This window comes from Podarcis muralis, chromosome 13 (assembly GCF_964188315.1).
Source record: "Podarcis muralis chromosome 13, rPodMur119.hap1.1, whole genome shotgun sequence".
In the NCBI taxonomy this organism is placed as follows: Eukaryota; Metazoa; Chordata; class Lepidosauria; order Squamata; family Lacertidae; genus Podarcis; species Podarcis muralis.
The window spans coordinates 17,485,232-17,510,530 of record NC_135667.1 but is presented as its reverse complement, the minus strand read 5'-3'; the positions used below and the strand labels follow the sequence as shown (position 1 = coordinate 17,510,530).

General features: G+C 50.5%; 1 protein-coding gene across 13 annotated transcripts in view; it reads right to left on the bottom strand.

The window, feature by feature from the left end:
- Positions 1 to 25,299, bottom strand: part of LOC114607974 (uncharacterized) — a 63,339-nt gene continuing 38,040 nt past the window's right edge. For 9 of the 13 annotated variants that reach the window (XM_028751674.2, XM_028751675.2, XM_028751677.2 and 6 more), the window contains 21 exons: positions 24,837 to 25,043; positions 23,747 to 23,884; positions 22,564 to 22,687; positions 21,403 to 21,574; positions 20,259 to 20,471; positions 19,151 to 19,295; positions 18,195 to 18,401; positions 17,335 to 17,439; positions 15,871 to 16,023; positions 14,910 to 15,158; positions 14,176 to 14,388; positions 13,415 to 13,627; positions 12,761 to 12,922; positions 11,595 to 11,723; positions 10,312 to 10,400; positions 9,339 to 9,462; positions 9,004 to 9,212; positions 7,244 to 7,352; positions 6,476 to 6,648; positions 4,993 to 5,016; positions 1 to 3,273 (listed from right to left, as the gene is read on the bottom strand). In XM_028751674.2, coding sequence (XP_028607507.2) covers positions 3,087 to 3,273; positions 4,993 to 5,016; positions 6,476 to 6,648; positions 7,244 to 7,352; positions 9,004 to 9,212; positions 9,339 to 9,462; positions 10,312 to 10,400; positions 11,595 to 11,723; positions 12,761 to 12,922; positions 13,415 to 13,627; positions 14,176 to 14,388; positions 14,910 to 15,158; positions 15,871 to 16,023; positions 17,335 to 17,439; positions 18,195 to 18,401; positions 19,151 to 19,295; positions 20,259 to 20,471; positions 21,403 to 21,574; positions 22,564 to 22,687; positions 23,747 to 23,884; positions 24,837 to 25,043 — 3,345 coding nt within the window. In that variant the 3' untranslated portion in view covers positions 1 to 3,086. The remainder of the gene's footprint in view (positions 3,274 to 4,992; positions 5,017 to 6,475; positions 6,649 to 7,243; positions 7,353 to 9,003; positions 9,213 to 9,338; positions 9,463 to 10,311; positions 10,401 to 11,594; positions 11,724 to 12,760; positions 12,923 to 13,414; positions 13,628 to 14,175; positions 14,389 to 14,909; positions 15,159 to 15,870; positions 16,024 to 17,334; positions 17,440 to 18,194; positions 18,402 to 19,150; positions 19,296 to 20,258; positions 20,472 to 21,402; positions 21,575 to 22,563; positions 22,688 to 23,746; positions 23,885 to 24,836; positions 25,044 to 25,299) is intronic. The other 4 variants (XM_028751672.2, XM_028751680.2, XM_077917041.1 and 1 more) reach the window with 1 other exon arrangement.

Genomic DNA, 25,299 nt, shown 5'->3' with positions numbered 1-25,299 from the left:
TTCGAGATGAGCTTTTAATAGAAGACATACTTTTTCTTAAAAAGTATTCTTTTTTTTCTCTTTCTTTTTTTTTAACAAAAAAAGGAGCAGGATAATTGCTATGGCCCTTTACATCAGGATAAGAAACTCCAAACAGATCCAAGTCAGCAATGGTAGGGTGGGGAGAAGGGGGGACAAAAAGATTTTTTTAAAAAAATGCAAACCCCCTGGGTTTGAGAAAAAACAAAATCAAGTCGCTTGGAATAAAATGCTTTTGTTAGAAACAAATAATAATAATACAGAATTAGAACAAATTAAGACAAGAAACCACCATGCAAAAAAATAATAATTATTCAAATATATATATATTTAGAAAGACAGACCCCACCCCACCCCCAGTGCCAGTTCCTGGAGCCTTAGGACCAGGCACAAGTGGATGTTTATATTTTGAGTCCAAGCTAGGATTTGCAAACCCTTCATTTTGAACTCCTTAACAAGGCAGGCATGGGGAACCTTTGCCCTCCCCTCCAGATGTTGCTTAAGTACAACTTCCAGGAATGATGGGAAACGTAGTATATCAACATCTGGAGGGGGCTAAAGGTTCTCCGCACGTCTTGGGTGCAGGAACAAGCTGGATTATTATTTTTTGGTCTCACTCTGCCCATCTGCTGTTAGCTTATATAAGGTGCACAATGGATCTATTCCAAAGTAATGGATGTAAATTGCTGGCTTCCGTCTGCCTCAGGAGAGAATGGAGGAGAACACCTTTGGGGGTGAAGTCAATCTGCTGGAAGGTTATAGCGCCCAAATGTAAAACCCTTTGCATATACTTAAAAGTGCTTTATATTACCAAGCTTGAAACCCTAGGGGCACTTGCCTGGGAGTAAGCCCCCTTGAACACAGTGGGCCTTGCTTCTGAGTAGACATGCATAGAATTGGGTTGCACGTTTTCACGTTTGGGGCAAACTGACAAGATAACTCATTGTCAGAGCCTTGCCCAACTGAATAAGGGGAGGAGCTCCTTTGTGCACCCTTGTTAAGGAATTAAAATCAGAAACCAAAGGGAGCAAAAAAAAAAAAAAAAGAAAAGAGCCCCTGGATAATTAGGGACTCTTAGCTTGCCTGTTGCACCTTGAGATAAGGACTGCTTCACACGCTATCTGTATGTTCATACGTGGAAGCAGTTGAAACTCCCAGATTTGCAACCGTGGCAACCAATGCTCATGCAGTTTTCAGGCATGGCTGTGTATGAGCTGGCCCTGCATAGTGGTGATAAGCAGTGCCAAGACTTCGAGAGAGAAAAGCAAAGTTGTTGCTCCTAAAACAGGTGAAGTTGAGCGAGGGTCAGAATTCATTGCGAGCAATGAAGCTGCTTGTGAACCCAGCCTCACAGACGCACCCAGTAGGATTTGGGGGAAGATCACCCCCCCTCCCCCCAAATACCAAAAGCATATCCTGGTGTTTCAGCAAAAGAGGAAACGAGGACAGTTTGGAAGCAGCTGCTTATTACCGTTAGCACTTTCTTCGTTCTTTGTGCAAACCCACAGCTTCTGCACCAGGGTTCAAATCCCATCAGTAAATCAATATGATTTCTGCATTGTAGGCATATTTTGCATTGTTAACTCAACTGCCTGCCTCAAGCTTCTGGGATCTTTTTTTTTTTTTTAGCAGAACTTGAATTCTGGTAAGGAGCCATACAGGAATAGGAAGAACGATCAGGTGCAAAAGCAAAGGCAGGCAAGTAGCTAAGAGGGCACAGATGCAGCCGCTTCTGAACACCAGAGGTTTCTGCAGACGTTCATCTGGAAGTTTTTGAATGTATATCCACAGCTCACAAGGACCAGCAACTTGGCATGTTCTTTTCCCCTCTGTTGGATTGGAGGAAGACCAAAAAACAAAAAGGAATGCAGAGAGTCCCTAGAACTCAAATTCTGTGCACGGTACATAGCAGAATTCCACACACATGTGCAATCAGGCAAGATGAACCTGGCCAGCTTGTGGCCTGTCGTTGCTATTGAATCTACAGGGTTTGCAAATCCTGGCTTCCTCATGCAACCCACCACCACAGCAGGTTTAGGGATGGTGGCAAGAGAAGAGGAGGAGGAGGAGATCAAAGTGCTCTTGGCTGCTGACAACGATATGCAGAGAGGGCGAGATCCAGATCCCAGTCCAAAAAAAACGAGAGAAGGCAGGCTGAGATGAATGGTTTCCAGTTCATTCCGCATCTTCCTCTGCCCAGAGTCTGGGCAGGTGTGAAAGGCAGGTGGGAGGTCCAGAGAGTAACTCCAGCAGGCCAAGGTGTGCTGGAGAGAAGCCGCCTTCCAGAGATGATAAAAAAAAATCTCCACATGTATCCTTCATGTGAAGGCATCCCAAGGACTCACTCCTCCAGCTCCCCCATCACCCCCCTGGGAAGAAGGGGAACGGGAAGGCAAGGAGACGAGATGGAGTGGCTGGAACCAAAGGGAGCAGACGGCCCCCACACCCGACACAGCTGCCCCTCAGCGCTGAGAGCAAAGGGTCTCCCTGCGAGAAAGCAGCTGTCTCCATCCAGGGCTTGGGTGCATTTGGGTGCCAGGCAAGGGGATCGATCGCTGCATGAACCCCGAGAAGCAGGGCTGCGTAGGACCATTCCTTCCCCACCCCAGTCTGTGTACATTTGCCACTTTGATGCCCGACCTTTGATATGTATATTTTTCCTTAGTAGTGGGCAAGGAGTTCTTTATATATATATCCGTACTGGAGCTGGGAGGAGAGAAGAGAAAGAAGGGTTTTGGATGGGGGAGGGAGAGAAGGTGCTGGAGAAGCAATGGCTATTTGAGAGTTGGATTTTCCTTTTTCTTTTTAAAGGGATATAGTTAAAATCCTGACCCCTGAACCTCCCTCCTCCCAGATTTCCCACCCCTCAGGGGTGGTTGATATTAAAGTGCAGCCTGACAGGAGAGCTGGGAGACCCTTGAAAGAGAAGCCGGAGGGTGGGGGCAAGTGTAGGGAGGGGGTTCCTTTTTTTGTATACATGTCAGACAGTGTAGCAAGGCTGGGGTTCCTACTCCCCGCCCCTGGTCTTGCGGTCCACCCCCCACCCCCTGGGGTCTGACATCCCTGCCTCATTCAGTCTGGGCTGGCTCCGCAGGGGGGGCCGGCTGCTGCCCCTGAGAGGGCGTCAGGGGCGTAGGAGGCTGGTGGTTTGCAGATGGAGAGTCGCTCTCCGGGTCTTCGGTCTCCTCGTCTGAGACGCCGTCAAGGCGGAACACCTGCCGCACGGTTCGGGTGGTGAAGCTCAGAGGGGTGCGTCTGCGATGAAAAGGGAGAACGGAATCCGTATTGGCACTGCAGCGGGCATTTGAGTATCAATTCCCACCCCCTCCCCACAAAAGCTAGCCATGCTCCCAGGTACTCGACTCCCTAAGCTGGGATTGGCAAATGCCCCTAGCGCAGGCACTGGGAGATGCTATTGGGCTGCCAAGCACCACCAGGCCCAGCTGGCGTGGCCAATGGTCAGGGATGATGGGAGCAGCAGCCCAAACAACATCAGGAGGGCCACTGCCCCCTATTCCTGTTCTGGCGCAACTCAAGCTTCTCCCTCCAGCAAACATTTCTACGGCCACACTGCACAGTGGCCTTCCAGCAACCGGGAGCCTTTTCTGACCCTTGTTTATTTTGCTAGAGCCTGCAGAAGTGACAAGCTCCTTGCCTAGTGCACTCACTCCCAATGCTGCCCCGATTGCCCCGCTGAAATCTGTGCCAAAGCTGCCACTCAAAACGGTCCATGCTGAGCTTGCACCACAGAGATGCAAGGGACAGGGCATCCGTTTCACCACTGCCCACATCCCCAGAGCATCCTTGCTAAGAAACGGCGGTACTTCCCTTTGGGGCAAGTGCAACTGTGCTTGCAATCTGCCAAGAGGCTTTCTGAATTATCTACTGGCATCAGCCTCACCTGCCAAATGCCGCCAAGGACATCACTGCAAGGGCAACCCTAAGTTCCCGCCTTCTGCAAACCATCTGTGGCATTTCTAAATGGACTGTCTAATTCTGGATTCTCCCCCTCCCCTTTTGTTTTGCCTCTTTCGATTTGGAAATCATGTGGATGATGGTACAGTTGCCAAGAGAGAAGCAGTTACTGCTTGGGGAGAAAGCGCCCGCAGGGTCTGCTCTCTCTCACCTACATCACTCTGGATAGCTGGAAGCTCTTTGGATAGAAAAAGTGAGCCTACCGAGGTTACAACAAGCACACCTTTGCCTACAGAGAAGAGAGAAGCCTTACTGGGGGCTTTTTCCTGTCCCCTCTTCCTGGGATGGGGGCAGCTGGAAGCTCACGTCCATAGCAAGCGCCTTCACTGTAGAAGCACTCCCCTGCCCACACCCCCTCCAGCTAAAAGCGCTCCCTTAACTGAGAGTCAAAAGTTGCCAGGGATGTCAGCAAGCACTCCTGCTCTCCTCTCTATAGCAGCCATCAGGGCAGAAACAGGCATGGCAGGGCGAGATACAGGGTCAGATCTCACAACAATGAAAGAGCTGGTGCTCAGCTCTTCCCTGTTTTACAGCCCCCCCCCCCAAGCTCACAACATGCTATTAAGTATTGCTGGAGGGATGGGCAAAAAGGCAGTTACGGCCACATCACACACAAAAATCACAGTGTAGTGGTCAGAATGTCAAGAGTAGGATGCACACTGCGCATTTAAAGCACATTGCTTCCCCACAACGAATCCTGGGAACTCTAGTTTGCTCTCAGACGAGCTACAATTCCCAGCAGTCCTTTTAAAAAAAACACAAACCAAAACTCTACAGTTCCCAGGATTCTTCGGAGGGGGGAGTCACGTGGTGTGTGCACAGTGGAAGGGAGGAAATCAGAATGCGGATCTCCCATGACAAATCTGTTCCAGCCCTTAACCAGGAGGAGGGAAGCCAGGAGCTGCTGTGTGGCAACTGCACGTGCGTGGACACACACACACACACACTCCGAAACTGCACAGCACACACATGCAGAACAACAGGGGAGTGAGAACGTACTTCCGCTGCCGGCGTTCTAACTTGCTGTTGGGCCAAGAAAAAGATGGGATGTAAACAGAGACAAAGAAAAAAAAGAGAGAGAGAGAGAGGTGCAAGCATGAACGGATGATCTGGAAAGAACTCCACATGGAAAGAGACGGGGAAAGTCAGGAAAAAGTATAAACAGGATGGGGAAGCAAGTTGGGTTCCCTAGGTTCCCGGGTTGAAGAACCAGGGGCTAATTGGGATTTGTGCTTGGAAACAGAACTGTTACGAGGGGCCTGAAAATGCTAAGAGATATTGGGAAGCGAAGGCTTCAAAACTGTAGCTCCCAGGTTCTCTATCTACCACTGCCTTGAAATAGGGTTCTGGGTCCCCCCGCCCCTGCCCACCCCCGTGGAAGAGAGGTGGTACTAAAACCTGGGCTGACTCTGCAAAGCAGAAAAAGGATTTCACCTAATTGATTTAACATTATTCAAAACAAGTATAAAATCTGGCCTACAGGAAATCAAAGATCCAGGCCACTGTCTGGCTCCAGTTCCCCACCTCTTGTGCCAGGGAGCAGCACAAGGAACCTACCTGCAGAGTGGAGCGAGTCAGGCCGGAACAGTTTAAAATAACTGCATGTTTTTCTAGTGCAGGCATATTCTAAAGGTTCTAGTTATCCAGTGTGGATCTGTTTTGTGTGGGCGTGTAGGGGAGACTTTCTGCATCAGTTTTCTCTAATTTCCAAGGCAACCTATAATGAGATGCCAAGGGATGGAACGATGCACTGGGCAACCCCACAGAGACAACCGTGGCCAACAGCAGCTTCTCATTTTCCCAGGCTGTGTGACTGCCACTCTAGCCATTTTGTCTCTCTGTGGTCATGACTGTGATAAACATTTACCGGAAACCAGGTCTGCCATACGTCTGGAATTTCCCGGGCATAGCCGGTATTCAGCCCTCGCAAACAGCATCCAGGCAGAAATTGCTGAAATGTCTGGGGAAAATCCGGACATATGGTAGCCTGTGTCGGTAGTTAGCTTTCTGGGCAAATTTCACTTTCTGAAATGTGGCAACCCTATCTGAAGCTATATTCTGCAGCATATTGAGCATCATGTTTAATCCAGGTCTAGGGATTATGGAGATATAAGAACAGCAAAAGAAAAAGAGACAAAAAGGGGAGCATCTAAGGGCATGTGGGGACAGGAAGACATGGGGGACATACAAGGGGCAATCTACTCTCAACTAGCTGTGTCAAGGGCCCTATATTGGGATCAGAGCATCTGCCTTGCAGGCAGAAGGTCTCAAATTCAATCCCGGACATCCTAATAGCCTGAAAACCTGGAGAGGCACAGCCAACAGTGAAGGCAATGATGAGCAAGATGTGCCATTGGTCTAAGGCCTCCTCTGTTCCTAGGGCTAGGAACTAGTCACAAGGCATATGGCGGAGGGTCTGAATCTTGAAGAAGCGTTCTGCACCCAGGCCAAGCCCCCGCTCATCCATAAGAACCCTGCTCACCTGAGACGATTCCGCAGGCTGGTCACCTCGCGATTCATGGACTCTGCTGACTCTGTGACGTCCTCGAGTTCACGCTGCATGCGGCGGCGGCTGGCATTGGCCCGCGAGGCCTCCTCTTCCGCTTCTTCGAGCTGCCGTTTGAGTTGTTTTAGCCGCAGGTGGCTCTTTTCAACCTGCCAGAAAAGAGAGAGAGAGAGTGAGTCGTCTAAGGTGAGCAGAAAACTGGATCCTCAATGCATGCAAATCTTCCGGGCAGCTCGACATGTGTTAGGTTCAATATGGCTACTGAGACACCATCTCACCTGCCCGTTTTTATGACTTAAGGAAACGAAGTCACTGAGGTTAAGATACAGGACGTGGGGGGAAGTGTTTTAAATACTGTGTGGCTGCTTAATTTCTAAATATTTGTTTATTTTTAGGGAACTATTATTTTTTTTTGCCTTCAAAGGAAGGAAGATTAATAAAAAAAGTAAGAAAAACAAAGGCTAAAAAGATAAATAAAACAGTATGCATCTGAAAAACAGGTCCGTGCAGAGCAGCCTGAAAATTTAGCATCAAGGAAAAAGATGGCAGGGTTCAAGCGTGCCCTGAAGTTGCAAGCCTTGCCCTGGAAAACGTATAAATGGTGAGGGCAGGTGTTTTGCACATGCTCAGAGGTTTTGTTGACTATTTCTTCAACATTTCCGATAGATGAGTCCCAAGCACTGAAAATATGCCCCAGGGCTCAAAATGAGGGGTGGGTGGGGAACACAGACGTCTTGGCCATACCTGATCTTTGTACTGATCTGCGTTCCTCCTCTCTTCATCCACTTGCAGAATCACCTCCTTGAGTTTCTTCTCCGCCCTCCGCACAAGTTTCCCTGATAGAATCCTCTCCCTAAAAAAAACAGAAAATAAAGGAAGGAATCAGGGTGGGTGTGGGTGGGAGTTATTATTTAGTCTGGGGATGTTCCTGGACCCAGCATTGCTTAGGGGGAAGCTGGGGTGCCTTTATCTAGGTTAGGCTATTTTTCCAGCTGTATCCATTCCTGGGGAGATTAGATATGACGACACAGCCCTTATATCCTTAGGGCTGTTCTACATGTCAATGTCTGCTCATACTTTTTCATAAGCATGCTTAAAGTGGCCACCTCTATTCTGAAGAAATTAATTCTTAATGTTTATTTGTCCATTCCCACTGCAAATTCACTCATGGTCCTAGTCTTCACTATAAGAGTTTTCCCCATAGCTCTCCCTGCAACATAACTAGCAAGATAGAGAAAGATATGCAGTTCGTGCAAATCAGAGAATTTAATTTTTTTTAAAAAATGGAAAATGTGGAGGAAAACCCTAATTAATGGCCTGGGAACCTCTGATGTTGCCCCATCCCTAGAAATAAGCAAGGTGAAACTTTATTCAGTAAACTAGGTGGGAGAATACTGGAAGCCCATGTGAGAGCAGTATATATGCACAATACATTTCGTGTGTGCATTAACACTACACTTTTATTCCATCCTTCTTCCAAAGAGGTCAAGGTGGTGCTATATGTGGTGTTCCCCCAAACTTATCCTTACAGCAACCCTTGAGGGAGATTAAGCCGAGTCACATTAGCTGACTTGGCAAGCTTTGCAGTCGGACGGAGATTTGAACCACGTTGCAGGCCACGTTAGAAGAGACACCAGGAGATCTCCCACTCGGTTTTTTTGTCTTGTTTGTCATTCAATGGGACCGCAGGAGAGTGGTGCTGAACAAAGGGGGAGTTAAAAACACCCCCTTTTGTGCTGTTTATCCAGCCTAAATCTATTTAGTGTCAGTCTGGGGTAACAGTTAAAAGAGTACCGGACTAGGACCTGGGAGACCAGGGTTCAAATCCCACATGAAGCCCGCTAACTCTTAGGCTAACCCCCCCCCCCAGGGTGATTGTGGGGATGAAATGAGGAGGGGAGAACCCTGTACACCACCTGGAGAGTATATAAAAAGGTAAAGGGACCCCTGACCATTAGGTCCAGTCGTGGCTGACTCTGGGGTTGCGGCGCTCATCTCGCTTTACTGGCCGAGGGAGCCGGCATACAGCTTCCGGGTCATGTGGCCAGCATGACTAAGCCGCTTCTGGTGAACCAGAGCAGTGCACGGAAATGCCGTTTACCTTCCCGCCGGAGCGGTACCTATTTATCTACTTGCACTTTGACATGTTTTCGAACTGCTAGGTTGGCAGGAGCAGGGACTGAGCAACGGGAGCTCACCCCATCACAGGGATTCGAACCGCTGACCTTCTGATCAGCAAGCCCTAGGCTCTGTGGTTTAACCCACAGCGCCACCCGCGTCCCTGGAGAGTATATAAAGGTGGTATATAAATGTAATAAATAAATGAACAATAAATATGTCCAATCTAAAGCTGTTTGTCATAAGGGGCGGGGAGCGTACAGTCTCCTTGTCTCATTTTGCACTATGTCCAGTGCTCTAACCACTCAGTACCACACCAGCTCAAAGCACTGGGTGTGGGGGTGTTTGTGTGGGTGTATTTGCCACCTTGGATCCCAGGGCTCTACCTGGACTCCTGCTCCAACTGCTCCTCCAACTGGGCCACCTTGGACTCCAGGGTTGCGATGGCCATCTTGTACTTGGACTTGACAGAGGAGTCCATCTCTCCCAGCTTGGCCCTCAGGTCTTTGTTCTGGCGCTCCAGCTGCTGCCGGGCGTTCTCGGCCTTCTGCGAGAAGCTGCGCTCCGCTGCCAGCTCTGTGGTGAGCGTTTCCACCTGCAGAGAGGACACGGGAGATGGGGGGGGGTGTATGTGTGTGTCAGGAGGTGGTTTCAGAGCTACAGGGCCAGGGAGCGCATGCCATAAGAGGGCCTGCTCCAAAAAAGGGATGGGGGAACTCACTTGCATGCTGAGCTTGCGGTATCGGTCGTTCATGAGCTCCATGTTGCTCTGCTCCTCATCCAGCTCTTCCTCCAGCTGACCGATCCTGGCCTCAAGGTGGCGCTTTTCATCCAGGAGAGCAGACCTGAGGGGGCGTAATTTTGGGGGTGAGGGCTGTGGTTCAGCAGTTGATCAGAGAAAAATCTCTGCAGGAAGCCCACCTAAGGAACATCCCGCCATTTAGGCTAGAGCCTTTAGCGCCACTGAGACACTGCTTTTCTGCAATTGGGTGGAAGCAAAATCAAAATGGGCTTCAGCCTGTAATCACTTCCTGTTCAATATGGCGGCGGCAGCAGCGTTACCTGATGAACAACCCCTTAATTGAGTCTTAATCAGTTCCTTCCTCTGGGCAGGGGGGAAGTCTTCAATAACTAATGTCCGTTCCTTGCTCCCTGCTTCCATTTTATAAAAAACAGTGCTGTTTTACTTGAAAACTGAAAAAAAGGGGAACTTGCTTATTGAGGTCCCTTCTTGAAAGGCAGCTTTGGCACACTAGCCCTGGAAAAACTCAGTAATATTTTGCTTATCCACACTGGACATGGCGCTACCACTGCGTTTTAACATTTAAAAAACCCACAACAGGTCACGTCTGAAAATAAAGGACATGAGTACAACACAGAACACCCCCCCCCAAAAAAAAAATGTCATCTGGATTCTCTGTACAAAGCGAGTGAACAAACGATGCCAATTCCAGATTAAAAGGCAAGCCTAGAAGAGGCAACCCTGATCCAGATTAATTACCCCCTAGAGCAACCTTTGAAAGCTAACCATTTTGCGTTCACACTGGCTGCTTGCTGACCAGATTAAGTGCCTTAACTAAGCAGTCCCTTGGGCAAAAAAACTCCATACTGCTCCCATTCACACAAAACACCGTCATCCCTTGTGCATGCTCAGTGGAATCAAAGGAGCATGGGAAATGGGCTTCCCCACTCACTTGCCACTGTTCCCATTGGCCAGCTCATCCGCCAGGTCGTCCCGCTCCTGTTGCGCCTGCCTCTTGGCTCGCTCTGACGCTGCCAGTTCCTGCAAGTGATGGGAAAAGGTCAGCAGAAGGCAGGCTGGGTGGGGATAGGGAGGAACAGGTCAAAACAGGAAAGAGGGCAGCCTTCCCATTACCCACTGATTGAAAAACAGCAGCAGCATTTCATACTTTTAGAAGACATCTGAAGGCAGCCCTGTTTAGGGAAGCTTTTAATGTTTGACGCACTACTCTATTTTAATATTTTGTTGGAAGCCGCCCAGAGTGGCTGGGGAAACGCAGCCAGATGGGCGGGGTATAAATAATAAATTAATAATAATAATAATAATAATAATAATAATAATAATAATAATAATCCCATTCTCCTGGAATAGGCTCAAGCTCTGTATGTGTGTGTGTGTGTGTGTTTTGAAAATAGATTGCTATAGACAGACACACACACATTCTCAGTGGTGCAGAGGAATGGCAGCCATTCTGTGCCGACACTCCTGGCACTTTTATCAATTTAAGAGCCCTTGCAACCCCAGTATAAAGAGATGACTTGCCCAATGTCATTCAGTGAGCTTCATGGCTGGGGAGGATTTGAATCCAGGTCTCAGGTGTCCTACTTTCAACCCCCTGTTTACTACATTGGTTTGGTTAGCATCCGTCTGTCTGGGGAGACAATGGAGGAGTGCGCCTTTGGGGGTCAACCTGTTGGCTGAAGTCAAACTACAGCTGTGGCTGTAGAGACCTATCGGCTTGGAGCAGAAGTTCGGCCTGCTTGCCGAGTGCTTGTCCAAACCCCATTGAAGCAGGCGGACAGTGGCGGGTCAGCAGTTTATTTACCGGGGTTTGCCTGGCTTAAAGCGGGCAGTAGCTGACCAGTGAGACCCGATGATCTCTCCTTACGCCCATCATGTTGAGTTTCCAACTCCTAACTGCTGCCTCCCATATTGTTTTTGCTGCATTTGCAGGGCAGCAAGCCTAGGCATTGTATATGGAGGTCGACAAGCCCCACCCCCCGGTCCCATTGATGTGGTCCAAAGGAAAGGAGAGCAATATGTTTGGCACCAGATTGGCTGTGGAGTTGCCAGAAGGAGGATTGCGAGGCACGATCCAACTGCCTTGGGGACTCCACTCCGCTGGCTCAAGATGGGCTCAAGCTGGCAGCAAAATGGAAGGGTGTCTGCAATTGATCTGCCCGCCACCAACCACCGCTGCCTCTCCAGGAGGCTCCATGGAGCTTCACCCCTCACCTCCTGCAGCTGCAGCAACTCCGCCTCCAGATTCTTCAGCTTCTTCTCGCTCTCGCGGGACTGAATGAAGATCTCTTCGCGGGCTGCACGGGCCTCCTCCACTTCCCGCCAGAGCTCCTTCATCTGGGCCTGGAATTGGGAGGGAAAAGATGCTTAAAAACAGCAGAAGCTTGACTCCTTATGCCAAGAACGTAAGGGTGGCTGAGGAATTACACACACATACAAACCTACACCCGCCCTCCCAGGCAAGTGACTGTATGGCAATGCCCTAGTCCCCATACCCGGCCTACTGTAGGGGAAGCTATGGCCCTTCTTGTTGTAGCTGGACTACAATGCCCACAATGCCTCTGGCCCACTGGTCATGCTGGCCGGGGCTGATGGGAGTTGCAAGTCCAACAACATCCAGAGGACTCCCATGTTGGGTACCCTTACCCTACCTGTAGGGCAAACCTAAGGAGCGGTTGTTGAAATAAGTCACACAGCCTTCCCCCCCTTTATCCCACCCTCCACTGCTTTCTCAGTCATCTCCTGTGTGCTGAATTTTTAGACTGAAAGATCCTTGTAGCAGGACCCTGTCTTTGTATGTTCGTGTAGATTGCGCATCGAGGGCACTGTCTAAATAATACAATCAGGGAGCATCTCATATGGCCCTCACGCCGCATATATAAAAGTGACATAAAAAGATAATGCGTTTGTTTTACCCCTGGCCACTCAGACTTGGCATTTCAGTATTTCTTCCAGAGTGACTGTCCAGAATCAAGTGTATCAAGAATCAAGAGATACGCTTACTGCGAAACGCCAACATCCAGCTATCTCTAAACAAGCAGCTACTATTTAAAAAGTTTCACACCTCCCTTATGATGTAAATATTGATTGGAATAATCAAAATCCCCAATACAGGAGACAATGCAATAGTGGTGTTGCATTTTATAATAGCTATCCGTGGAGAGATTTACCAGACCAGTTTTCATGTACCTTCTTATATATGTGCATTGTTTTGGCTGCATTGGTTGCGGAGAAACATTTGTTAGCTGCTTTTGTCGCTCGTCTTAAGTTTTGAAAATACAGTAAGGATATTTTTTTACAAAATAAAAATGACACAGTGTCTCCCTACAACCCTACAACCCTTCTCTCTCTCCCTCCCCCCCCCTCTCTCACACACACACCTGCAATTTTCGCAGCTGCTTCCCTGCTTCGTCCCGTCCCTTGTTGGCCGCATCCAGCTGTGCCAGCGCCTCCTGAAGATCAAGCTCCAGCTTCTTCCGGCCTGCAAGCGCTTGGGCCCGTTGCTTCCTCTCTGCGTCCAGTTCAGCCTCCAACTCCCGCACCTGGGGACGCAGCAGCAAGAAAACGTCAAGAGGAGAAACATCTGCCTCTCTGCTTAGCACAGATAAGGCATCCATATTGTTGCGTCGCTGTTCTGTTGGGATTTTTAACATACTTCAACTGAGAAAATGAACGCTCAGCCGAGAGATTTGTGACCTTGAATGTTAAAAATCTGGCAACGGAAAAAATTCTGTGGTGCCACCCCCCTTCTGTTGATGCCCTAAGCCCATGCTTCTTTTGCTTCATGGTTAATCCAACCTTGCCCACCCACCTCCCATGAAGCCTCACGACCGCCTTGTGAGAGATCATTCGGGTTACGACTTGCACCCATCCATCAAAGTCTGCCACCCTCTAACTGGGGCACCACACTGGTCCTCTTATGCAAATATGGGCCCTTTCGCCACTATTCTTGACACCCTTTGTTCTAGGCACACGCACGCACACACTTGGGCAAAGGCTGACGGGGACTGAGCCTCCCCAGCCTCCCTCCCCACCTGTTTCCCAAGCAGCTTCTTCTTGTCGTCGTTGGCATCGTCGCGGTTCTGCAGCTCCCTCTCGTGCTGGGCCTTCAGGGCCTGCATGTTGACCTCCAGGCGGAGCTTCCCGTCCTCCGTGGCCTGAAGCTCATCTTCCAGCTCCTCCAGGTGGGCTCGCATTTCCTGCACCTGTTGCTCCAGGGCCCGCTTCGAACGCTCCAACTCGTGCACCTGATGGGAAGAAGTGGGAGTGGGGTGTTAGGGGAGAAAAGCAGGAGGAACGGGGAGGCCGGTGGCCCTACAAACATTACTGGGCTACAGTTTCCAACAACCCTGGTTATTGACCACGCTTGCTGGGGCTGAAGAGTGTTTGAGTCCTCCAACATGTGGAGGGCCACATGTCCCACACTCCTGATGTAAGGGGTGGAGTGTCGTGATCACACCGAGGGGATTGTAGTGGAAAGGCTGGCTTCCTGCCAAAGTATCCGTAAGTTTGCATGACATCCCATATGCCGCAGAGTTTCCCAAACTCGTGACTGTGCTGGAGTCTTAGAAATCTGAAGGTTCCATTAAAAATAAAAATAAAAAAATTGTGGGTCTTGCTGTTGCAAGGGAGGGGTGGGGAGAGAAGAATTTGTTTTAAAGGAAGTGGCAGCCTGAAAAAACTTTACTTCCTGCCTCCTTCTTCAGAGAATGAGAGCCAGACCTCTCAACACATTTCTGCCCTACTGTCACCCCCTCTTCCCTTCCAGTGGACCCAGGTGTCCGGGCTCCCTTACGTTCTTGCCGACGTCGTCCTTCGAGCTGACCAGGTCGTCCATTTCTGCCCGCAGCTGCTTGTTCTGCCTCTCTAGCTCCTCCCGTGTCTCCAGAGCCTCCTCCAGGGCGCGACTCAGCGAGAGCACCTTGGTCTCCTTCTCCCGGGAGTCTGCTTCCGCTCGGTCCCTTTCCTCAGCGTAGCGGGCAGAGATCAGCTTTTCCTCAGCCAGCATCTGTCAATGATACAAAAAGGCCTCAGTATAAACAGTGACCAAGCTGTCCTTGACTGGGGAGCGGAGAATTGGGTTCACAGGGTTTTTGGGGATGCCAGACGCAGCAGAGAGAGAGAGAGAGAGAGAGAGAGAGAGAGAGAGAGAGGAGAGATATGAAGGAATGCAGGTTACCTTTAAGATAAAGACGGGAAGGTGGGGGGAAATGGTATCCAAAATGACAGGAATAAAGAGATCCCATTGTGAGGGGAATAGCTCCAAATCACAGGTGAAAAACCCATTTAAGTTCACGGTTTTTCTGAGCCAAAGAAAGACTTGTCGTGGGTGTAGTTTTTGAGACACTGCTTTTCAGGTACACAAAGCCATTTTAGAACTGAATTAGAACAGGGGGTGTTTGTGTGCAGGGAAAGTGACATCTATTTCCCCGGTCGGGAAGCAGTATATAGTCAATTGAAGTGACTGAGGGGCAAACTGCAGAACAACTAATTGGCAGAAAGACCTGATGGGGGGAACATAGGCCTCACCTGGTCGAATTTCTTCTGCTTCTTCTCGAGGGCGGAGACCACCTGGCGCTGCTGGTCCAGGGCGACGGTGACATCATCCAGCTCCTGCTGCAGCCGGGTCCGTCCTTTCTCCAGCTTGTCGCAGGCCTGGACCCGCTCCTCATAGCGCAAGGAGAGAGCCTCCAGGTCCTTGGCTGCCCGGCGCCGAGCCTCCTCTATTGCTTCGGCTACCCCAGCATCGTCCTCCAGCTTCTTCTTGGTCTCCATCACCTGGCGGAATGGCCACAGGGGAAGTCACACACTGTCCACACAGCGCCAGGCTAACCAAAGGGGTGTCGGGAACTTTGGAAGTCAAGTTTATGAGAGGCTTCTGCAGCAAAAGCCCCAGTTCCACCCAGACCTTATCAGCCCTCTCTCTTCCTTCCTTCAAATGCTGATGATGCAAAATGACTTTTCTTTCTTTTAAAAAAGAACTCTATTAGCATGTGTTTACCCAGATATCATGTCCCGTTATAATTTTTTAACATATTTCCCAGCAAATCTCTGGCTGAAAGGGGAAGGCAAGCTGAGCTGCCTCTCCCCACGGAGAGCAAAGCAGCAACTCGCTTTCCACTTCACACCTCGGCTGGAGCACCAACTAGTTACGTTTGCAGGGGCACTTTTCCAAGCCCTGGTGCCAGGAAAGAGGTGGCAGAGAAACCAAGTCCCTCTTCCCTTTTGTGTGCAGGTCCAAAGAAAGCGATCTGGCAGAACTGGGCCAGGATATACATTTCCCCAGTTCAATCCACAGGGGAGAAAGGGGGCAAGAAAGCCTTGACCTTTCCATTTCTCCTTAGAGAAAGCCATTGACTTCAGATAAAAGCTTGTCCGACGTGCCTTCTCTGGTGGACCCACGAGAGCCAATGACACCTGATTTTTCCTTTTGGCTCACACTGTGTGTGTGGTGGTGAAGGACTGCCTATCAACCACTTCTGTTTCCCACCTGCTGCTGTAAGCTCTGGATCTGGCGGGTGAAGTTCCCCTTGGCAGCCTCCTCCTCCTCTAGCTGCTCCAGCAGACCTGCTTTTTCCTCTTCCAGCTGCCGGACTCGAGAACTCAGATTCAGTTTCTGCCGCGTCTCTTCCTGGAGCAGTTCCTGCAATTGAGAGGTGGGGTAAAAGGACATGTGCTAAGAGACCAAACCTGTCCAGATCTACTCCTCTTCTTCCCCTCTCAGGAAATCAGGTGCCCCAGCTCCCAGCCCACTGTTCTCTCTGCACCTACTAGAGCTCTCCTGGAGAACTTAAGAGAGGGACTAGGTGCAATTAAGCCCTAACGCAATACAAGACCTGTGGGCACCACAGTTCAAGAAGGACACTGACAAACTGGAACGTGTCCAGAGGAGGGCAACCAAAATGGTCAAAGGCCTGGAAACGATGCCTTATGAGGAACGGCTAAGGGAGCTGGGCATGTTTAGCCTGGAGAAGAGGAGGTTAAGGGGTGATATGAAAGCCATGTACAAATATATAAAAGGATGTCATATAGAGGAGGGAGGAAGGTTGTTTTCTGCTGCTCCAGAGAAGCGAACACGGAGCAATGGATCCAAACTACAAGAAAGAAGATTCCACCTAAACATTAGGAAGAACTTCCTGACAGTAAGAGCTGTTCGACAGTGGAATTTGCTGCCAAGGAGTGTGGTGGAGTCTCCTTCTTTGGAGGTCTTTAAGCAGAGGCTTGACAACCATATGTCAGGAGTGCTCTGATGGTGTTTCCTGCTTGGCAGGGGGTTGGACTCGATGGCCCTTGTGGTCTCTTCCAACTCTATGATTCTATGATTCTAAGACCTGCCTCTATGGCAGGTGGCAGAAGCCTGGAAGGATGGAGCATGGCCTTCTTATTCATGGCCCCCAAATGACATTACATGCTATCTAGCAATGCTCATTAGTGCCTGACCCTCCTAACATTAAGAGAGTTCCAGGCAGATCTTCTTTTTGAGGTTGTTTTACAAGTAGATACGTTGGGTTCCTAGCTGTTCACAGCCTATTTTTGTCACAGCCCACTAATATTTAATGATAAAATGTATTTGTAAGCAGGGAGAATACTTTTTCTTTTAGCATGTGGAATATGCAGGTACTTTACAAATTTTCATCTTGCTGCACCCCATGAGACAGGACACATTCATTCCCTTTTACAGAAACAGAAAAACAGAGGCCAAATGAAACGGTGACTTACTTGTCCAATATTGCTTTGTGAACTCACAGCTATGCTTGGGACATAAAGCAACATTTTACAAGCTGAAACTGCGCTTCTTACCCTTTACACATTCTTTCCCCTTGTCCCTAAACCTCAAGGGATTCACTGTTGTTGCCCTCTGAGTATTGCCCCCACCTTCCGGCACAAACCACCACCCTCTATCGTCCAGGGTCCAGCCTCTCTCTGGCTCACATTCCCAGGTTTTGCGACGTACCTGGGAATCTTGCAGGTGGGATTCTACACTGGCCAGATCTTTGGCAAGCTTTATCGCCCTGGACTCTGCACTTCCCAGGGTACCGGAGACTCCGTCGAGTTCGTTCTGTTTCCGGGAGACGAAGGCAGCAGACAGACGGGGAGAGACAGACACAAACACATACCAAAGATAAAAGTCCAATTGCATCAAGGGAAATCAAAACATCCATCTATCACAAGTCAAAAGTTAAAAATAAGACTCGGGTTGTGCATTCTATGCATCCACCAAACAAGAAAGTAACCCACTCTGGTATTTGGTGCACAATTCTGAGAAGTTCAGCTTTCATTTACGTATTTTAAAAATGCCTATTTCCAGTCCTTGTGAATGCACAGAAAGGCTTTATAAACCATGAAAGCCGTTTTGGGCTCAGGAAACAGATTGGCGACTGGGCATAGCATTGTGTAATTTTGGGCTGCCAGGGCTGTTTCGATGATGGGGAGCCTCCCTCGCCCCCCCTTGCTGTTACCTACTCTTCCCCTCCATTTTTACTTGCCACCTTACCATCTTGGTGCCATCTCCCACCCCCAGCCGCTACTCAACTTCCCTCCCCCCTAAACACCTCAATATCTGCAGCAGAATTACGCAGGCACTTATAGGGGCACTTAATTTCTTGTGCAATTAATTCTAAACATAGAATTTGTGGGCTGACTTGGCACAAATCCTGCAAGGTACAGAGGACAGCTATAGAGACGTGAGAGCCTTAATAAACCTGGGAGGCTACATGGGTAAAAAGATTTGGAAAATGAGGACTGGGAGTGGGTGGAAGGAGAAGGCAATCTGAAGGATGGTTGTCTTCAGAGAACACACACACACACACACACCTGCAGCTTCCCCAGCCTCTCCATAAGCTCAGCTTTGACTCTTTCACCGTCAGTGGCCCGCAGCTGCAGCTCCTGGACTTGGCTTTCCAGCTTCTTGCGCCGCTGCTCCGACTCCAGCTTGGCTGCCTGCAGGACCTTCACCTCCTTCTGCAGCTCCACGTTCTCCCCTTCCAGGGCCTGCTTGGTCTTCTCCAGGGTAACTTTGAACTGGGGGGGGGGGGGGAAAGACATCAGAACCCGCCAGGGGCCTGGCTCTGGGGCACTGCTCACTCTCTCTCCCCTCCATGATCCCTAAGCAGGCTTACTAAGGCAAGTTGAATCCTGCCAGGCTCACCAAATGGATGTGCTTAAAACTGGGCTGTAGGACTGAATACACCTATTTCAGGGGGACGTATGACTTCTTAAAAAAATCTCTCTGCTTGAGTGTTCTCCGTAGGAGAGCCAATGTGGTGCGGTGGTCGAGTGTTTGGACTAGGGTCTGGGGGAGAGCAGGGTGCAAATCCCTGCTCAGGCAGGAAGGTCCCTGGGTGAACCTTGGGCCAGTCACAGCCTCCTCACAGGGTTTTTTTGTGGAGATAAAATGGGGAGGAAGAGAACCATGTATATACCTCCTTGGAGGAAAGGTGGGGCATAAATTCAATAGATAAATAAATGATAAATAACTAGGGGCAGACCCTCCCTTGTTTCTGGGCCATTGGCCTCTCCTAACCCATCCCTGCCTCCGAAAACCAAGCCACCCTTGGTGTTAGGTCTTCCGAATCTCCGGCTCTCAGAGCTTTCCAGCCTCTACATCTTGTCGGGCTCCAACTCCATCACCAGCCGACATGGCCAATGGATGATGGGAGCTGCTGCAGTCCAAGAAGGCCCCGCAGATTCTCCATATCTCCTCTCTTACCAGCTCCCTCTCGCCTTTCTGTAATCCCCCAGAAACATCCCGGCAACCCCCAGCCCCATACCCGGCGCGACTGCTCCAGCTGCTCCGACAGCTCCTCCAGGGCAGACGTGTGCCGCTGGCGCATCTCCAGCACCTGGGCTTCGTGCACTTTGACCTCGTCCTCAATGGTCTTCTTCAGCTCAGTTACTTCTTGCTCCCTCTTCGACCTGCCAGGGGAAGGGAAAGGAGGGGATCAGGGTGAGGCTAGCAGGGTGAGGCGGGCTTGTCCTGGAGAGACCACTAGGGAGTAGGGGAGAATTTAAGAGCCTTGCTGGATCAAGGTCAGAAGCTCATCTAGTCGAGCATCCTTTTCTCACAGTGGCCAGCCAGATCCTACAAGCAAGACCTGAGCGCAAGAGCCCACTCTCCCCTCCTGTGGTTTCCAGCAACCTTCAGGCACATTGCTGCCTCTGGCTATAGAGCAGGACACAGTCCTTATGGCTAGCAATCATTGGATAGCCTTGTCCTCCATGGGTCTGTCCAACCCTCTCCTTCAAAACCATCCAAGTCAATGGCCATCTCTGCTTCCTGTCAGCTTACCGTATTTTTCGCTCTATAGGACGCACTTTTTTGCCTCCAAAAATTAAGGGGAAATGTGTGTGCGTCCTATGGAGCGAATGCAGGCTCCTTGGCTTCAGCGAGAGCAACGCGAAGCCTCCAAAGTGCAGAGGGAGTGCTCCCTCCACGCTCTGGAGGCTTCGCTTTGCTTTCGCTGAAGCCTGGTGAGCGTGAGGGGTCGGTGTGCACCGACCCCTCTCACTCTCCAGGGATAGCCGCCTGAAGCCTTCGGAGCACAGTGCGAGTTCCCGCTGCGTTCCGGAGGCTTCAGGTTCCTTTCGCTGAAGCCAGGAGACCAAGACTCTCCTGGCTTCAGCAGAGAGGAAAAGCTGTGCAGCGCCCCTTCAGCCAAGCGGGAGGAGAAATGGAAGGGGCTCCGTTTCTCCTGCCGCTTTGCTGAAGGGGCGCTGAGCAGAGAGGGGGAGATTTTTTTCCTTTCTTGTTCTCCCCCTCTAAAACAAGGTGCGTCCTATGGTCCGGTGCATCCTATAGAGCGAAAAATACGGTACTTATCCCCAGATATGGCCACCTCCGGGTCCAGGCAGGACTGCCAGCTGGCACCAGGCCCTTACCGTAGCTCCTGCTGCGCGGCCGTCGAGTCCAAGGTGTCCTCGAGCTCTGTCTTCAGGGCCTCCAGCTCTTCGCCCAGGTCCCGCCGCTGCTTCTCGGCTTTGGCGCGGGCCACCTTCTCGGACTCCATGTCCTCCTGCAGCTCGGCCAGCTGCGCCTGCAGCTCACGGAGGGACTTCAGCACGGCGTTCTTCTGCGCAGACTCCTCCTCCACCCTGCAAGGCGGGCGGGAAAGGTCAGAGGGGCGAGAGGGCCAGGCTGAGGGTGGGCCAGAGGGAAAGGGGGGCAGCGGGGAGGAGGGCGAGGCGGAGGAAAGCTAGTGGCAGGCAGCAGGCACCCAAAAGGGGAAGAGAGGAAGATCTTTGCAGGATGCCAAAGAGGCACAGAGGAGCAATTGTGTCCCTCTGAATCTAACCCAAGGTTGTACCTATACTTCAGAAATTTAAGGAAGTTTCTTTCTAAGCCATGCTTGGGAGTCATAGGTTAATGACTGTGGTTGGTTAGGTTGCCCTAAGTCAGGGGATCTGCTTTCTTTCACCCTAGAGCCCTCGAGGTCCACTAGCTGGAGCAAAGCGCAAAACAGTGGGGTTTTAAAGGGGCAGGCATATGCTTAGAATTAAAAGACAAGTGCTGCCCAGGAATGTGTCCCAAGTACCAGAGTGGAGATCAAAGTCCTTCCACACACAAAAAAGTCCATTCATAGTTTCCACCAAAGCTTTCCTTCGTTTCAGAAGCCTAATTGGGAAGGAAAAGTCGTTGCTACTCCTTAAACGACCAAGAGCCAGGCATCCTTGATGAGATCTGCTGCAAAAGCCACCCTGAGATCTTCCAGCAGATCCCCATATCTGCCTATTCCCTGCGCTAAGGGATTCCCTATGAGGAAGCCATAGCAACCATCTGTTTAGGGCTGCAGGGCAGGGCGCTTCAGCCAATACGTCCCTCTTGCACACTTCTGCTTCTCTTGTTCATTCTTGGATACCCTCAAAAAAGAACCCCAACGAATGGGAAGGAGGAGTTCCACCTTGAGGCTACTTGCAGCCAGCCTAGCTTACCAGCAGAAGGGAGAGTGAGGCTGGCCGGGCAGTGCCCTATTGAATCAGCCTCCACTGCCAAGCTGGCAGGAGCCTCCAGCCCTGGCACACTTACCTGGCCAGCGCTGCCTGTAGCTCGGCTTCCTTCCTTGCCAGTGCTTGCCGGAGCTCCTCCAGCTGCTGCTGCAGCTCCACCACCTGCTCCTGCAGGTCCCCTGCCTCCCCGTCCAGCTTGCGCTTCAGCTTCTCCAGCTCCTGGCGCCCCTTTTCCTCCTTCTTTAGCCGATCTAGAAGGGCGAAGGGAGGGGAGAATGGGGGAAAGGTCAAGCAAGGAAACGGGACGCCCCCATCGCAGAAGCACGCGAAGCAGGCTGCTCATCGCTGGTGGAGAACTCTGGCTCTCCAAATGCAGCTGGACTCCAGCTCACATCAGCCACAACCTGCATGGCTGATGGCCAGGGATGTTGGGAGTTGTAGTCCAGCATTGCCTGGAAAGGCCACATGTTCCCCATCCCTAAGCAGAGCCCAGAATTGGTCCCTAATGTTCCACCTTGGCTGTCAGAGGCAGTATAATATAGCCTCTGGATGCCAGTTACTGGGAATCGCAAGTGGAGAGCGTGGGAGCTGCGTTCAGGAGCTGCTTTGGAGCTTCCAGTAGGGACACCTGCCTGGCCACTGGGGGAACAGGATGCTGGACTAGATGGGCCATTGGCCTGATCCAGCAGGGCTCTTGTTATGTTATGTTATCATCTTGGTCTACACCAGTGTTTCCCAAATTTGGGTCTCCAGCTGTTTTTTTGGACTACAGTTCCCATCATCCCTGACCACTGGTCCTGCTAGCTAAGGATGATGGGAGTTGTAGTCCAAAAAAACAGCTGGAGACCCAAGTTTGGGGAAACCCTGGCCTGCACCAACAGGATCTCCAGGACTTCAGGCAGGAATCCCTTTTCCCAGTCCTCTTCCTTTTGAGATGCCAAGGAGTGAACCTGGGACTCTGAAGGAGAAGCATGTGTTCTCCTATCAAGCTGTGGCCCCACTAACACCCTGCGCAGCTCATTCTCTGTGCGCAGCTCATTCTCTGTGCACGGACTTTAGCCAAGAGGCTGCCAGTCGGTGGGGTGGACACCTCCCCAAAGAAGCACTTCCCCAAAGAGGCCAGTTTTATGCCAGGTTTCAATTGCCACACCAAAGGAATGTGATTCCTGGGGTCTGAAGTGCCCAGGGAAGAAATCTAGACCGCCCCCACCTCTATGTACTCCCCTGTTCCCAGACGCACCTTCCATGTCGGCGATGACGGCTTCGTATTTGTTGCGCAGTTTAGAGAGGCTCTTCACCTTCTCCTCCTCCTCTGCCATATGGGAGGTGAACTCGGAGAGACGCTCCTCCATCAGCTTCCTCTCCTGGCGAAGGCAGCGGGTGTAAAAAGACACAGGGTGGGTGGGGGTTAGGACCCAAACATGCCTAACACTTCCAGGAAACCCAGGAGTCCAGGCTCCTAGAGTCCTAACTTAACCAGCTTTTTCCATTACCCATCTGCCTCCTCCTAGAACTCACTTCCAGACAAGCTGCTTTATTGAGCACCCACTCCGAATCATTTGCAGGAAGGTCAGACAACGTGATGCCAAAGCAGAGGTGATCCTGCATTTCCCTGTTAACTTTCCTTTCTGCAAAACATCTGATCCTTTTTTAGGGGTGGAAAAGGCTTGTTGAGCAAGAGCTCCAATCCAGCTTGTAGTTGCGCTGCCTGAACTGGCTGGTATGTGAGTGAAACACCCCCCCCCCCAAAAAAAAAAACCAGCAGCAGCTTGGAAGTGTCTCCCCAAATAGCCCCCCTCACCTCTATCTCTCCATCTCTGCAACTGTGGAGGTTAATAGTTTAAATCCCCCCCTCCACCGAGGGCAGTCTGCTCCTCACAAAGAAGCAGCAGGCTGAGGTTCCTCCTCTGCTTTTTTTTTAAAAAAAAATATTTTATCGGTTTTCAACTCTAAACAAACACAATAAAACGTAACTTGCTGAAGCGCTTGAGAAGAGAAGCAACCACACTAGTAGGACTACAAGAAGTTTTGTAAGGAGAAATATACAAAGTGTTACAAAGTAGAAAAAGATAGAGATATTGATTATGAGATTGCAATGTAATAGGGAAAATAAGAAATGCATACCAAGAGATTAGATTGGAAAATTTTCAGACAGGACTGATGGAAGTCAAAAAAATCGAATAAGATGTAAAAGTATGTTTAATTACTGTTGAAAATGATATCTTAAAAAACTAATAAAATTTTATATAAATAAAGAGAAGAGAAGCAACCAAAGGGTTGCCCACCAGAGCAAGGATGGGCCACAAAACACAAGGCAGGCAGGCAGGCAAAAAACCACCACAAATAGCGCCCCCCCCCACGCCCGCCTTTTCTGCTTTGTGCCAGAGGTGGGGAGGCTGCAGCAGGAAGGGCCCCCAACTCACTTTGTGCAGTTTTGAGTTTTGGTCTTCGAGCACCAGCAGGTCTTCCTCCATCTTCTTCATCTTGGCTTCCGTGCTCACTTTCTCCAGCTGCAGCTTCTGCCGGGCGGCCTCCTCCTCCTCCAGCTGCTCTTCGATGTCCTACAAGGGAGGAGGGAGAGCAGGGGACAATGGGCATACGTAAAGAAATGTCCCGGGCCGTATAAAAGAAGCGGAGCGGTTATTTCAAGCCCTTGAACTGCCTCACCAAAGCAGCAGGGTTAGCAGAATATTCAAGCCCAGTGTAGTGGCTGGACTGGGACCAGGGAGACCCAGGTTCAAATCCCTGCTCAACTACAAAGTTCACTGGGCGACCTCAGGGCAGTCGCTCACCCCCAAGTCTACCCTGCAGCACAGGACTGATGCAAGGATGACCGTGCAAGTCACCCTAAGGGCTCTGCAGATGCCATAAACAAAAGCATTTACAGTCAAATCTCAGTTCTCGAACACTTCCGTTATCATACGTTTCGGCTCCCAAACGCTGAAAACCCGGAAGTAAATGCTCTGGTTTTCGAATGTTTTTCGGAACCCGAACATCTGACATGGATTTCACTTGAGTGCAAGAAACTCTTGCAACCAATCAGAAGCCGCACCTCGGTTGTCGAACATTTTAGGAAGTTGAACGGTCTCCCAGAACGGATTACGTTCGACAACCAAGGTTTGACTGTATTTCAAAACAAAACCAGGACCTATTTTTAAAGCTGAGCTGAAGAAATTTATATTTTTAAAGGGATTTGGGGGGTGGGCAGTTATGGGAGTGGAATTCCACAACTGAGGCACCACCACTGAGAAGCCCCTGTTCAGCGTCACAACTAACCTGTTAACAACCAACCTTCTCTCTCTGTGCATGCCCTTAGAAACTTGGCCCGAGAAAAGCCGATTTCTGCACAAACGTTAGCAGATGAAGCAAAACTCTTGCTTCGTTCCACCCACCACACCTAATGTATAGCTGGACGGATCAATTTAGCCGTGTTCCCGCAAGGGAATGGGAGGCAGCTGCCCTCCTCCTTTGCTCCTCCTGGTGGTGGAGGACGGTCCTCTCTTCCCGACTCACCTGGATGTGCTGCTGCATCTTCTTCTTGTCCCCCTGCAGCTGCTGGCAACGCTCCTCCTCCTCTTCCACCCGCGACTCCAGCTCGTGCAGGATGTCCTCCAGCTCCTGCTTCCGGGCCGCCAGCCGCGCCCGCATCTCCTCGGCTTCGGCAAACAGCTCCGTCTCCGCCTGCAGCTGTTCGGCCAGGATGGCCTTCTCCTCCGAGAGCTAGCCATGGAAATGGGATCAAGGAGGGAGGGACAGGCATCAGATCCCCCAGGAGCCTAGCTCAGGACGTTAGGGTACGGCAAACCCTTAGTTAAGGATGGTTTTCATCCCAATCTTGGCATTTAAGCAGTGGGGACTAGAAGCTTGACGCGGAACGTACAGCCAGTGTGAATTTTAGATTAGGAGGATGCAGTCCTCGCAAACGAAAGGTCACACCTGAGCCATACAACTAATGCACCCTTACAACACAGGTGTG